This window comes from Micropterus salmoides, unplaced genomic scaffold (genome assembly GCF_014851395.1).
Source record: "Micropterus salmoides isolate LMB-PRFRI ecotype aquatic unplaced genomic scaffold, ASM1485139v1 Ms_hic_scaffold_3, whole genome shotgun sequence".
NCBI lineage: Eukaryota > Metazoa > Chordata > Actinopteri > Centrarchiformes > Centrarchidae > Micropterus > Micropterus salmoides.
The window spans coordinates 37,887,732-37,902,092 of NW_024042261.1; the positions used below are offsets into that span (position 1 = coordinate 37,887,732).

Consider the following 14,361-nt stretch of genomic DNA (forward strand, 5'->3'; position numbering starts at 1 on the left):
GAAAGAACATCAGACAGAAAGACGGCGAGAGACGCTCAACGCCTCGCCGTCCTGTTAGACACCTGCTGAGACAGGTGATTTCAAACACAGACAGGAAGTGAGAGAGTTGCTGGTTTGAGTCTGAACAGGAGGTTTAATGACAAAAAGAAGAAGTGAAGTGTTGCTGGCTGCTGATTGGTGCTCTGAAGTTTTTCTCCGTCCAATAAAAGCCAGAAGACAAACTGTCGGGTCCAAATGTGTCTGTAGTTCTGTAGGAAGTCCATCCGGGTCTCTGTTCAGACCCTCAAACGTTGACACAATACGCCGCGGCCGGGTTTGTGTCCTCCGACTCATCCAGAGCTTCGGGCAGGACGCCGCTGGACGTCCTCGCCATCCTCACGCTGTTCCTGCCTAACAGCCGCCGCTCGTCCTCCATCAGCTGCCTCCAGAACCCGGCGTTGGGTCGGATGAACGGCCGCCGCTCCAGAACCAGCTCGTGGGCCTGCCGCAGGCTGAGGCCTTCAGACCTGCAGAGACCGTATAGAAGTACCAGTACCGCAGTATAAAATACTACAGATGTAGTACAAAGGGATTAATTATGGGACAATAAACCCACAGCAATGACTGACAGGTAAGGCTGGAGTTTACCTCATCAGGTAGGCCATGACCAGGGTGGGGGATCGGCTCCTGCCTGCAGTGCAGTGGACCAGGGTCCCCCCTGTTTGGTTCTGACTGATCTGTTCAGCCACTGAGTCAAAGTAGTGTCTCAGGGGGGCATGAGGTTGGTCCTGGACGGGGACATGGAGGACGTGCAGGCCATCTAGCTGAGGGTAGGCCACGTCCTCCAGCCCGCTGGCGTTGATGATGAGCGTGATGTTCCTGCTGGAGAGGACGCCGAGGCTCAGAGCTGAGTCCAGACCGCTGAGGAACAGTCCAGGAGACACCTGAGACACCGACATGGCCAGCTGCAGAGAGAGTGGCGCCGTTACCTGCAAGACAAGACACGGGGCTCAAGTCAAAGATCAGAGTTGATGTTTCTGCCTTAAAAATTACAGAAATATTTAATTGATGATTAAAAACAGCTGATTGTTAATTTTGTGTAACGGATTAGTGGTTTAAGGTCTAAACTGGCCCCCCATCCAGGTTCTGGTCTGGATGTGGACGCAAAAGGATTTTTAGACACATGAACGAGTGAAAGTTATCTAAAAATCAATACCTACAGGATGTCATGTATGTTTAGTTTTATTATTGCGTTAATTAACGCTGCCAAATATATTTATCGCATGTTAACGCAGTTTTTTATTATTATTATTATTATACTGAGTACACATCCAGTCAGACCCTGGGTCACAGCAGGGGGGGTGTTGATCAGCCCGGGAGGCTTCGGCAGACGCCCTCCTGTTGGTGTCCTGTTCAGTTAAACTAACAAATTCTGGAATAGAAAAGAACTGCTGGAAAAAAGCTCCTTATCAGTTTAAAGTGTTTGCAAACCATATGTTGCATTTTGTGTATACGGCAGTACATTTAAATTCTCACTGAAGTAAAAATACCAGTACTGCAGTACGAAATGTGATGTAGAAGTACAGAGGGATTAATAATGGGGCATTAAACCCACAACAGTGACTGACAGGTGAGGCTACCTCATCAGGTAGGCCATTTACATTTATTCATTTAAAGTGACTTATAATTACTATATACAGGTGCTGGTCATATAATTAGAATATCATCAAAAAGTTGATTTATTTCAGTAATTCCATTCAAAAAGTGAAACTTGTATAATGTATACATTCATTCCACACAGACTGATATATTTCAAGTGTCCATTCCTTTTAATTTTGACAATTATAACTGACAACTAATGAAAACCCCCAAATCAGTTTCTCAGAAAATAAGAATATTGTGAAAAGGTTCAATATTGAAGACACCTGGAGCCACATTCTAATCAGCTAATTAACTCAAAACACCTGCAAAGGCCTTTAGATGGTCTCTCAGTCTAGTTCTGTAGGCTACACAATCATGGGGAAGACTGCTGACTTGACAGCTGTCCAAAAGACGACCATTGACACCTTGCACAAGGAGGGCAAGACACAAAAGGTCATTGCTAAAGAGGCTGGCTGTTCACAGAGCTCTGTGTCCAAGCACATTAATAGAGAGGCGAAGGGAAGGAAAAGATGTGGTAGAAAAAAGTGTACAAGCAATAGGGATAACCGCACCCTGGAGAGGATTGTGAAACAAAACCCATCCAAAAATGTGGGGGAGATTCACAAAGAGTAGACTGCAGCTGGAGTCAGTGCTTCAAGAACCACCACGCACAGACGTATGGAAGACATGGGTTTCAGCTGTCGCACTCCTTGTGTCCACTCTTGAACAAGACACAGCGTCAGAAGCGTCTCGCCTGGGCTAAAGACAAAAAGGACTGGACTGCTGCTGAGTGGTCCAAAGTTATGTTCTCTGATGAAAGTAAATTTTGCATTTCCTTTGGAAATCAAGGTCCCAGAGTCTGGAGGAAGAGAGGAGAGGCACAGAATCCACGTTGCTTGAAGTCCAGTGTGAAGTTTCCACAGTCAGTGATGGTTTGGGTGCCATGTCATCTGCTGCTGTTGGTCCACTGTGTTTTCTGAGGTCCAAGGTCAACGCAGCCGTCTACCAGGAAGTTTTAGAGCACTTCATGCTTCCTGCTGCTGACCAACTTTATGCAGATGCAGATTTCATTTTCCAACAGGACTTGGCACCTGCACACAGTGCCAAAGCTACCAGTACCTGGTTTAAGGACCACGGTATCCCTGTTCTTAATTGGCCAGCAAACTGGCCTGACCATAACCCTATAGAAAATCTATGGGGTATTGTGAAGAGGAAGATGCGATACGGCAGACCCAACAATGCAGAAGAGCTGAAGGCCACTATCAGAGCAACCTGGGCTCTCATAACACCTGAGCAGTGCCACAGACTGATGGACTCCATGCCACGCCGCATTGCTGCAGTAATTCAGGCAAAAGGAGCCCCAACTAAGTATTGAGTGCTGTACATGCTCATACTTTTCATGTTCATACTTTTTAGTTGGCCAACATTTCTAAAAATCCTCTTTTTGTATTGGTCTTAAGTAATATTCTCATTTTCTGAGATATTGAATTTGGGATTTTCTTTAGTTGTCACTTATAATCATCAAAAGTAAATGAAATAAACATTTGAAATAAATCAGTCTGTGTGTAATGAATTAATATAATATCCAAGTTTCACTTTTTGAATAGAATTACTGAAATAAATCAACTTTTTAATGATATTCTAATTAAATGACCAGCCCCTGTATATGTCAGAGGTCACACGCCTCTGGAGCAACAAGAGGTTAAGTTTCAGCTTCAGGGACACGATGGTGGATGGGTCACAGTGGGAATCGAACCCGGGTCTCTCACACCAAAGGAATGTGTCTTCTCCATTGTGCCATGAAAAATAAACTCTAAATGTTATAATATCTGTTATCTAAAAACACAGGAGAAGCGGTTGACGATGAATGGATGGAAAAACACTCCAGTTTAATTTGAGTATCTGAAAGCTGCTTTTTGTTTATTTATATTTATTTCAGGCTGAGCTGTGATTGGCTGCTCTGTCCCCGTTTTTTAAATAATTACCACCCATCTAGCTTTCACTTTGTAAACAGGAGTAGGCTATGTGAAAAGAAAATGAGTCTGTCAGAAGTGGGATTCGAACCCACGCCTCCAGAGGAGACTGCGACCTGAACGCAGCGCCTTAGACCGCTCGGCCATCCTGACGGCTTACATGCCAGCCGAGCTCAGACTTGAAAATGTCTTTATGAACGATTTAAAGTTACTTTAGTCCGCTGTTCAAATCCAACATGGCGACTCACCGGAATAAAGAGCTTTTAGTTGATTCGAGCTCAGATCTGAAGCCGCGAATCTAAAAGGAAGAAGAAGAAACGTTGACCGAGTTTGAAGTATTACGTATTCAGGGCGTGTTCGGGACATGTCCGGACACACACACACACACACACACACACACACACACACACACACACACACACACACACACACACACACACACACAGGGGATCATGGGATAATGAGTCACAGTCAGTTTAAATAGACTCAGTTTCGGGTTCCTCCTCTCTGACAGACCGACTGCACGCGCAGGTAAGATCTGTTCCTCTTTAACCCCCCAACAGTTAGCATGTTAGCCAGTTAGCCAGAGTCTCTCATTGCAATAAAAACTACAAATAAACAAAAACACGGTTTATTCTGCGCTGGCCGAACACGCCCACACCAAACTCCATTCAAAAAGATCACGGTTTAATGCCTCCTTCATACCTTCGCGTGCCGCTTGCTTATCCTACATCGTGTCCGACGTTTCCTCTAAGTAGTGTGTATTCTGAAGTATTCGGAGTGTATACTTACTAGTGTTCGGCCCTCGGGTCACACCACATAAACTTTCAGACTCGCTCAGTCACGGGCCATTTGGCTGGAATAACACGCTACGGGTCACTATAAAACCACAGGATTCATATAAAGACGTATCGCTGCTGTCACCAGATTATCGCCGAATACAAGAACTGCTCCTAATAATGCACCGGATATCAGAAGGGTTCATCTGACGAGTCTTTTTTTGATTTGTTCCAGATTAGTTTTTTTTCTGACATATTGCTAATGAAATTTGGTGAAGAGTGTGTAGCTGTCGGTGCGTTCAGAATGCTTGTAATGAGTGTAACAGAGTCGCTCTCACCTGTTCGCTCCTGATTTAAAATGAGCCTGAAATAAACAAATAAACAAGGTGCAGGACACCACTTCCGGCTTTAAAGTTTCAAGATAAAAGCTTTAATAAGGAAATTGTGTTCTAACTTTGACCCAACCAGCCTCAAATGATAAAAAAAATGAAAGTTTCTGTTTATATGAGTGTATATTCAGATTTTACTGTGCAGAACTTTGTGTTGAGATCAATGATTTTCACAGAGAAATCTCAGAATGTGCAGAATAAGTTACAGTTTCTATAAATCAGACCTTGAAAAGTCTTAAAAGCATTGATTTCATTAAAAACTTATTTTATATTGTACTACCTCTAAAGGTCTGAACTGTCTTCTGTAGACAGAAATGTTTTTTAATCTTTTGATTTATCATCCAGGCCTCAGACCTGAAGTAGTGTTACACACCTGAAGTACTGTGGTAAAGTAATCTCTTTCATACCTGTGATCAGCTACTGATTTTAAAGTCTGGATGGATCCTGCAGAAATTCGGGTTCATAAACCACTTTCTATTCTGATGTAGACAACATGAAGAACCAGAACCAGAACAAAGACCAGTTCACTGGGACGGGACGGACCCAGGAAACCATCATCCCCAAGGTCCGGTATCACCCGACCATCCAGACCCAGACAACCGGGGACGGAGCACGAGCCAAAACCAGGATCAGTCAAACCCAGAAGACCAGAGCTGCTGCTGTGCGCCCCCCAAAGACTGGGACTGACAGTAAGCCAGTCCCGGTGAACCAGGATGCCAACAAGACTCCTCAGGTTGATCCAGCTCCTGCTGTGAGACCACGTCCTGGTGGTGGACGAAAACAGGGCGTTCAGACACCTGTTAAGAAACCGAATCAGAAACAGGTTCAGGGAGCTGCTACAGATCCAGATCCACCTCAAACACCAGACCAGCTCCCTGGCATAGCCCTTCCCAGACCTGAGCAGGTCCCTCTGGGTCTGGGGGTCCAGTTGGACAGGTCTCTTGTGGAAGAAGTGGAGGTTCTGACCCGAGGACAGAGTACCAACCAGGACTGGTTCATGTGGAGGAAGAACCGGATCACGGCCTCCGTGGCTCACCGCATCGCTCACTGCCGCTTCGTCAACGGCAAGAGCAAAACCCCGCCCACCTCCTACCTGGCTGCTGTCACAGGTAAGCCCCGCCCACCTCCCACCTGGCTATTACAGGTAATAACCCCGCCCCCAACCACCTGGCTGCTGCTGATTGGTTCACTGATTAATTTTTCGATCTACCGCTGAAGAGCCGATCAGCTGAAACCGTTGTGCTTTGAGCTAGAAGCTAACATGCTAACATACTGATGTATAGCATGTTAGTTTAGCGTGTTAGCATGCTAACATTAGCCACTTAGCAGTAACAGGTGACTGACTGGTTCTTTAAACTGACTTGCCAGGTGAGGGGCGGAGCATCCAGACCAGAGCCATGAGCTGGGGGGTCCAGATGGAGGCCGAGGTCGTCCGCAGGTACCAGGTACGGTTCAACGCACCTGAAACTCTGTACAGCAGCATCTAAGCTAAGTTACCTGACAGTTCCTGAACTACATGGGTCCTCTTCAGGTTTGCAGTCCTGGGTCTGATCCTGGATCTGGCTGTAAACACATTTAGTGTTAATGATCCGTAAACTTTTCTAATTGATAACGAGACGGTTAACGACGTCTCATAATGATGAGATGTCATTGATCTCTAACGGAGGGAAACATGATGATGATGATGATGATGTCGTCCTGCAGAGACTGAAGAGCGCTGCGTTGGGACGGTCCGTCTCCGTTCAGGACTGCGGTTTGTTCATCGACGCTCAGAGGCCCTGGTTGGCTGCCAGCCCTGATGGCATTGTGACGGACAGCCGGACCGGCCAACGGCTGCTCTGCCTGGAGGTGAAGTGTCCCTACAAACACAGACACAAACGAGTGGAGGACGCCTGCGTGGAGGACCCCGCCTTCTGTCTGGAAATACAGGACCAGAACGGACAGCAGCCCGGAGGGGTAAAAAATCACAACATGTCCCTGTCCAGAAATGTCTATTCGTCCCTTATTGTCCCAGTCGTCCTCTCCTGGCCTCTAACGTCCTCTCCTTGTCTTCCTGTCCCAGTCGTCCTCTCCTGGCCTCTAACGTCCTCTCCTTGTCTTCCTGTCCCAGTCATCCTCTCCTGGTCTCTAACGTCCTCTCCTTGTCTTCCTGTCCCAGTTGTCTTCTCCTGGTCCTCCTGTCCCAGTTGACCTCTCCTTGTCTTCCTGTCCCAGTTGTCCTCTCCTGGTCTCTAATGTCCTCTCCTTGTCTTCCTGTCCCAGTTGTCCTCTCCTGGTCCTCCTGTCCCAGTCGTCCTCTCCTGGTCTCTAACGTCCTCTCCTTGTCCTCCTGTCCCAGTTGTCCTCTCCTGGTCCTCCTGTCCCAGTCATCCTCTCCTGGTCTCTAACGTCCTCTCCTGGTCTCTAACGTCCTCTCCTGGTCTTCCTGTCCCAGTTGTCCTCTCCTGGTCCTCCTGTCCCAGTCGTCCTCTCCTGGTCTCTAACGTCCTCTCCTGGTCTTCCTGTCCCAGTTGTCCTCTCCTGGTCTTCCTGTCCCAGTTGTCCTCTCCTGGTCCTCCTGTCCCAGTCGTCCTCTCCTGGTCTCTAACGTCCTCTCCTTCTCTTCCTGTCCCAGTTGTCCTCTCCTTGTCTTCCTGTCCCAGTCGTCCTCTCCTGGTCTTCCTGTCCCAGTTGTCCTCTCCTGGTCCTCCTGTCCCAGTCGTCCTCTCCTGGTCTTCCTGTCCCAGTCGTCCTCTCCTGGTCTCTAACGTCCTCTCCTTCTCTTCCTGTCCCAGTTGTCCTCTCCTGGTCTTCCTGTCCCAGTTGTCCTCTCCTGGTCCTCCTGTCCCAGTCGTCCTCTCCTGGTCTCTAACGTCCTCTCCTTGTCTTCCTGTCCCAGTTGTCCTCTCCTGGTCTTCCTGTCCCAGTTGTCCTCTCCTGGTCCTCCTGTCCCAGTCGTCCTCTCCTGGTCTCTAACGTCCTCTCCTTGTCTTCCTGTCCCAGTTGTCCTCTCCTTGTCTTCCTGTCCCAGTTGTCCTCTCCTGGTCCTCCTGTCCCAGTCGTCCTCTCCTGGTCTCTAACGTCCTCTCCTTGTCTTCCTGTCCCAGTTGTCCTCTCCTGGTCCTCCTGTCCCAGTCGTCCTCTCCTGGTCTCTAACGTCCTCTCCTTCTCTTCCTGTCCCAGTTGTCCTCTCCTTGTCTTCCTGTCCCAGTCGTCCTCTCCTGGTCCTCCTGTCCCAGTTGTCCTCTCCTGGTCCTCCTGTCCCAGTCGTCCTCTCCTGGTCTCTAACGTCCTCTCCTTCTCTTCCTGTCCCAGTTGACCTCTCCTTGTCTTCCAGTCCCAGTTGTCCTCTCCTTGTCTTCCTGTCCCAGTCGTCCTCTCCTGGTCTCTAACATCCTCTCCTTGTCTTCCTGTCCCAGTCCCCGGTCTACCGCCTGAAGACGTCTCACAGTTACTTCACACAGATCCAGTGTCAGCTGGCGGTGACCGGCCTGCGGCAGGCTGACCTCGCCGTCTTCACCCTGAAGGAGACAGCGGTCGTCCCGGTGACCTTTGACCCCGACCTGTGGCAGGTGACAGTGTCCAAACTGGAGGTGTTTTACAGGGACGGCGTCCTGCCTCACCTCAGAGGGAAGACACAGCAGGACTCAGCGGCGTGGACACCGGAGCCATAGAAATGTGTCACGTGTTCCCCGCTGCTCTGTGGTGACCTCTGACCTCTGCTTCTGCTTTCTATGGTAACGCCTCTGCAGTGAGCTGTTCCTCACAACCTGTGCCTACATTACCCACAATGCAACTCTTCCTCTGACTGCTGGGTGGTGGATCGTGGCCGGCTTCCCCTGGTCTCCCTGTGTTTAAACACAGACTGTATAGAAGAAGTGGGCGTAGTCATGGTGATGTCACCCGTTGGTTTGTGGACCGCCGTTTTGAAGCCTCGAGTTTGGCCGTTAGGGCGCCGCCATGTTGAGTTTTTGCAACCAGCGTCACCGGACGTGACCATATTTGGACGAGACGGTGGAGCTGTGTGCGGCGATAGGTAGCTAGGTGCATCTGTCATTTTAACAGCTGATAACTTTGTCTTAAAACTAAATGTTCGAGCAGCCGACTCCGGATAAGCTTCTTCAGCGCCGCTGGTTAAATGTACACAGCGCCGTGGGTACGAGTCACTATCCTGATTGACAGGTCGCCATGGTAGCGACTTGTCAATCAGCTTGTAGCCCCGCCCTAAAGCCTCCCCTGCTTTCTGGTCTCTGTTCCTCTAAACATTTTACCTCCGGACTTCTGTTTGCAACCAGGAGAGTCGCCCCCTGCTGGCCGTTCAATAGGATGCAGGTTTAAGGGACTTCCGCATTGGATTCACGTCTCAGACCGGAAGCTTCCTGCTTGTTTAATGTGACAACGCTATGAACTGTGGGTAATTCCCTCAGTCTGCTGTAGGGCCGAACGATTAATCGTTTCCAAATTGAGATTTGAAAGAACGCGATTAGCTAATCGTGAAGACGGCTCTGTGCCGCCAGACGTGGCTTCCGTCAAAAATAGACTGGCAGTGAATATTAAACTTCAGCAAAACTTCAATTAAAAAAAAATCACAAATCGAATCTTAATCGCAATATCTGGCAGAAAAATCGCAATTAGATTTTTTCCCCAAATCGTTCAGCCCTAGTCTGCAGGATGGGGTTCAGCCTCACGTCACTGTGGGACCTTTTTATTCTCAGCTTATCGGCCTGGACAGCCTGGAGCTCTTCGTCTCAGGAATATTGATCACTATTCAATATACTTATTAATATTTCAAGGTTTTAGGGAGGCCGGAAGCACGGAGGCAGCCTGGATATAAACTGGATCAGGACTACTTGAATGTCTTTCCATCTCATGTACAGGTGTGATCACAGAGCAGGAGACGTTCAGGTGCATCATTATCTGCAGGATCTTCAGTCATCAAGGTGATGTTGCCTTTGAATTTAAAGGGGACCTGTTATGTTATGCAGTCCCATCCCTGCCGCAGCCTGCTAAATACGTAAGACATTGGCCAATCAGAAGACAGTGTGCTTTGAGAGGGGGGAGGGGTCTTAAAGAGACAGGCGCATCTACAGCTTGTTTCAGACAGAGGCTGAAATGAGTCAGTATAAGATACAAAATTATTTTTTATTAGATTTTTGTGATAGGTCTCCTTTAAGATTTGATACTAAGCAACGATGAAAGTCTCAACTTTGCTTCATTGCGTCTCTGTGTACTCTGGAGTGGTAGAACGTATATTTTTATTTTTTAACACACACGCATACAGTCCCTGACAAAAGTCTTGTCGCTTGTGTGCAAATTGACTTGAAGTGCCGCTGAAATATATTTCTAATCAAGATTTTTTTACAAGAAATGGCTCATTTTAATCCCAACAGCTTTTGTAATAATGTTTCAGTGCAAAACGAAACTGTCAAAAAGTATTCTAATATTCACAGCTTGGTAAAGCCCATTGAGTCAATTTTTGCAAAGACATAAGTGTTGTCGCCTTGTCATATGAGCTTCACCTGTGACTAATAATGGATCAATTAGGTCTCAGGTGTGTATAAAAACAACCCCAGTACACTCGACCTTCACATCAACAGCAACTAGACCTCTGCAAACATGCCTAAGATTCACCCTGAGACTAAGGTTTTGATTATCAAGAGGCTGAAGACCAGATCCACTGCTGATGTGGCAGACACCTTCAATGTGTCTCAGCGTCAAGTACAGAGGATAAAAAAAACATCTGAAGACATTTTTGACCGGTGTTTGTGTATCACATTTTTGACAAGCCTAGGTCAGGCAGGCGCCGCAAGACAACCGCTCGAGAGGACCGTTTGTTTGCTCGAAAATCCAAGGCCAGCCCATTTTCCACTGCAGCAGAGCTCCACGAGACCTGGTCACCTGAAGTCCCTGTGTCAACCAGAACAATTTGTCGGATTCTGTCTCGAAATGGCCTCCATGGTCGAATCAGTGCCCAGAAGCCAGCACTAAACAAAAGACAAATGAAAAACCGTGTGGCATTTGCCAAGAGCCACAGCCTGCTAAAAGGATGGACACTGGAAAAGTGGAAGAAGGTGGATTTTTCAGATGAATCTTCTGTTGAATTACACCACAGTCGCCACAAATATTGCAGGAGACCTAATAGAGCCCGCATGGATCCGAGATTCACCCAGAAAACAGTGAAGTTTGGTGGCGGAAAAATCATGGTCTGGGGTTACATCCAGTATGGGGGTGTGCGAGAGATCTGCAGGGTGGAAGGCAACATCAATAGTCTAAAATACCAAGAAATCTTAGCTACCTCTTATATTCCCAACCATAAAAAAGGCCAAATTCTGCAGCAGGATGGTGCTCCATCGCATACTTCCATCTCCACATCAAAGTTCCTCAAGGCGAAGAAGATCAAGATGCTCCAGGATTGGCCAGCCTAGTCACCAGACATGAACATCATTGAGCATATGTGGGGTAGGATGAAAGAGGAAGCATGGAAGACGAAACCAAAGAATATTGATGAACTCTGGGAGGCATGCAAGACTGCTTTCTTTGCTATTCCTGATGACTTCATCAATAAATTGTATGCATCCTTGCCAAACCGCATGGATGCAGTCCTTCAAGCTCATGGAAGTCATACAAGATATTAAACTTGGATCTCGCAGCACCACTACTTAATTTGCTGACATATTTTTGTATTTGCATTAAATTTGTAAAATTTCTGTATAGGCGACAAAACTTTTGTCTTGCCAAAATCTGACCTTTCTGTCTTGTTTAAATGATAAATCTTTTTCAGTGAAACTAATTTATTTCAGTGCATTAAACATCATTTGGGAGGGTTTTAGCTTTTCATATGAGCTATTTCTAACACCAATTGATTAATTAAAACTCAGGTTAATAGCAGGTGTTTCTACAAAATAGATCAGGGACTGTACTGTTTTGTTTATTTTAATTTTTTTTTTCTTTTTTAAACACAAACACATACGCTTTGATTACTTTACGCTTTACTTGTTTAATGAAATGTATGGGGTTGATTGTTCTTATGTTGTGTGTATATATGATGCTTTAGCAATGTTGTTATTACATTCATGCCAATAAAGCTCATTTGAATTGAACGTTTACCTACAGTGGGTTCATGTTCCTTATGCTGACCAATCAGAGAGCAGGAATGTGCTGACAGGCCTGATGGAGGAGGACATACACCTGAGGGCAGTTTGATAAATCCAATAATATATCCTTTTCTAGTACTTTTGGTACTTTCAGTATATTTTGATGCCAATACTTTTGTACTTTTAAATGAAAGACTTCTACACTGTGGTATTACTACCTTTACTGAAGTAAACCAGGTGACTCCATGAATATACTGTGTTTGCTGAATTACTGAAAGAACGTCTTCTTGGCTCATGGACTATTATTATTTTTACTCTGTTGACGAGGTGATCGGCACAATGAATTGATGATCGGTCTGATCAGCTGCTGACATCATGTTCTGCTTCTGAAGAACTCTGTAACCATTTTCTAAGAAGTAAAATAAAGATTTTCCATTTCTTCCCTCGTGGTCTGAACGGCTCTCTGCTGTATATTAAATGTATAAACAGCCGGTTCTCAAACATCAGAGGCTCATTGAACACATCAGCAGCACAAAGTTATGTGCTTGGACCAATCAAGTTCACCTTAAATCTGCTTCCTTCAGGAAATATTATCAAGAAAAACTCCATAAACGTTTGTTGTTATGCCGATGATACTCAATTATATCTATAGATCCGACCGATGAAACTAATCAGTTAGCTAAACTCCAAGCTGCCTTCAGGATGTAATAGCCTGGATGAGCTGATGTTAAACTCCGCCCGCCTTTCTCTACACAGGAGGGAAAACCATTCACCCTGAATGAATTCAGTTTATATATGACCCAGAAACTAAAGGTGTATTTTCATTCAGCCTGACAGCTGCAGGTTCAGTACAGGTGTCACATGACCTCCTCTCACATTAGTGAGATGGGAGAACTGCACACATCTTAAAGTTAACCTGCAATAGGATGGTGTTTGGGGAACAGGAAAGATTCCCGCTCTGTGTGGCAGGTAAAAAGAGAAGTATCGTTTTTTTGGGAGAAGCTGGTAGCAGGTAAAGAAGGTAAACTGTCCAACAATCTCCTGCAGCCGTATGAAGCAGGTGTACATGTGTCACCATGGGCAGTGCATGTTAAGTAGATGCTGGATTCCTTCGGCTGAATTGAAACAACATTAACTGGTTGAAACTGAAAGAACACTTTCAACAGAATGACATCATGAAATATGTTAACATGTTCAAACTGGAAAAGTATCTGTTGAAAACCAGAAGTACAGAGTACAGGCTGTTTGTAATTTCAGGGTGAATAATACTAGAATTCCCAAGGTCACCTGAAGAGAAAGGACTGGCTAGAAACCAGATCTGTCTGGGGGACGACGACCATCTTCTGTTTGAAAGAATAAAGAATTTCAGAGAAAACTTTCTGTGAGGTACCCGTCTGTGTAGAAGCATTTTGTTGCTGCAATCAGACAAACGGAACGTTATTGGTGTCTGAAGAATGTGCTTCTTCTAAAGAGGTCATATTCTGCTCATTGTTCAAAATCCTATTTAGAGGTTGAACCAGAACAGGTTTACATGGTTTCATTTTTGTCATACTGCACATTGCTGCAGCTCCTCTTTTCAGCCTGTGTTGAAGGCTTGGTTTTAGCTATGGAGTGATACATCTTGTCTCTAAATGATCTTTGTTGGGAGTTGCACATGCACAGTTCCTAGTTAAGCACTACTAGCCAATCAGAAGCAGAGAAGGGCGGGTCAGCGAGAAGCCGGTAAACAGCTCGGGTTCAGCCGTACGTGTTGCCGACCGGCTTGGCAACATGGACTGGAGCGAGAGTTTCAGAGCGGTGAGTTATTAATCTGTATCCATAAAGTTTTAACTGAGCTCTGTCTCTACATCACAGGAACAACTTTATGTCCACTGACTGCCTGGAGGGTAGCTAGTGTTTGGAAGGGAGAGGAGAGCTGTGTGCTGCAGCTCGCTGTTTTTCCACCGGTGTTTCTGAGGGCGTGTCAGAGTAGCCGCTTGGTGAGGTTATATGAGGTGCGTTTAGCTTTCATCCCAAAGGGAAGCAGCTGGACTACAAACAAGCTGTTTTCAGTCCAGAGCAGAGTTTCTGTGGGAGATGGGAACTCCCTTTGGGATGGACTTCGGGCTTTTTCACTTTGCAAACCTGTTACATGCACAAAAAAAGTTTATAACTCAATAAAGGAGAGGGAAAATGCCCCAAAAAAAAAACACATGGCCTCTTTAAGTCATATTTGCTATTTGTCACATTGTGCTCCATTTGATCTTAAATAAATGAAATGAAAATCTAAATCAGTTTCTGCCACAGCTCTGCTCTGATTTTTTAAACGACTTGCTGGTTTCTGGTGCGATGCAGTCTGATCAATGATGAAACCTCTAAATGTTCATGAGGCTGAAAGAAGCGAGTTGGCCAGTCGGGACAGTTTGATGAATCTGAGTCGAAGGTGGAAGAGAAGAAAGTTTCCACGTTGTGTTTGGACAAAGAGTCAAAATGTAAATGTGAGAAATGTTGAAGCAGACAAACAGTTTGAAAATGAAACAACACAAAA

At 46.0% G+C, this 14,361-nt stretch overlaps 2 protein-coding genes and 1 non-coding gene across 9 annotated transcripts; 1 reads left to right on the forward strand and 2 right to left on the reverse strand.

The window, feature by feature from the left end:
• Positions 1-113: 113 nt before the first annotated feature.
• Positions 114-4,779, reverse strand: LOC119882930 (dual specificity protein phosphatase 14). Of its 4 annotated transcripts, none has more exons than XM_038693306.1 (4): positions 4,711-4,733; positions 3,842-3,891; positions 628-968; positions 114-506 (listed from the first exon to the last, which is right to left on the reverse strand). In XM_038693306.1, the coding sequence occupies exons 3-4, from the start codon at positions 936-938 to the stop codon at positions 284-286; spliced, it is 534 nt and encodes a 177-aa protein (XP_038549234.1). In that variant the 5' UTR covers positions 939-968; positions 3,842-3,891; positions 4,711-4,733; the 3' UTR covers positions 114-283. The 4 variants fall into 4 exon arrangements, with proteins under 4 accessions (XP_038549234.1, XP_038549233.1, XP_038549235.1 ...); XM_038693305.1 differs by lacking the exon at positions 4,711-4,733 and adding an exon at positions 4,386-4,567; XM_038693307.1 differs by lacking the exon at positions 3,842-3,891 and having other exon boundaries at positions 4,711-4,779.
• On the reverse strand, positions 3,664-3,746 carry trnal-cag. The gene has a single exon. It is a non-coding gene; the product is annotated as a tRNA-Leu (tRNA).
• On the forward strand, positions 3,989-12,279 carry LOC119882927. 4 transcript variants are annotated; one of them, XM_038693302.1, is made up of 6 exons: positions 4,022-4,124; positions 5,107-5,147; positions 5,250-5,870; positions 6,130-6,206; positions 6,466-6,717; positions 8,160-12,279. In XM_038693302.1, exons 3-6 carry the CDS (start codon positions 5,255-5,257, stop codon positions 8,412-8,414), a joined length of 1,200 nt encoding a protein of 399 aa, XP_038549230.1. In that variant the 5' UTR covers positions 4,022-4,124; positions 5,107-5,147; positions 5,250-5,254; the 3' UTR covers positions 8,415-12,279. The 4 variants fall into 4 exon arrangements, with proteins under 4 accessions (XP_038549231.1, XP_038549230.1, XP_038549229.1 ...); XM_038693303.1 differs by lacking the exon at positions 5,107-5,147 and having other exon boundaries at positions 3,989-4,124; XM_038693301.1 differs by having other exon boundaries at positions 4,064-4,124; positions 5,107-5,870.
• Positions 12,280-14,361: the final 2,082 nt, after the last annotated feature.

Bases quoted from the DNA above. Each gene is read 5' to 3' on its own strand.
- LOC119882927 (XM_038693303.1), top strand. From the start codon at position 5,255: ATGAAGAACCAGAACCAGAACAAAGACCAGTTCACTGGGACGGGACGG. The intron at 5,871-6,129 runs GTAAGCCCCGCC...CTGACTTGCCAG, and splicing joins CTACCTGGCTGCTGTCACAG to GTGAGGGGCGGAGCATCCAG. The intron at 6,718-8,159 runs GTAAAAAATCAC...TTCCTGTCCCAG, and splicing joins ACGGACAGCAGCCCGGAGGG to TCCCCGGTCTACCGCCTGAA.
- LOC119882930 (XM_038693307.1), bottom strand. From the start codon at position 938: ATGTCGGTGTCTCAGGTGTCTCCTGGACTGTTCCTCAGCGGTCTGGAC. The intron at 507-627 runs GTAAACTCCAGC...CGGTCTCTGCAG, and splicing joins GTCATGGCCTACCTGATGAG to GTCTGAAGGCCTCAGCCTGC.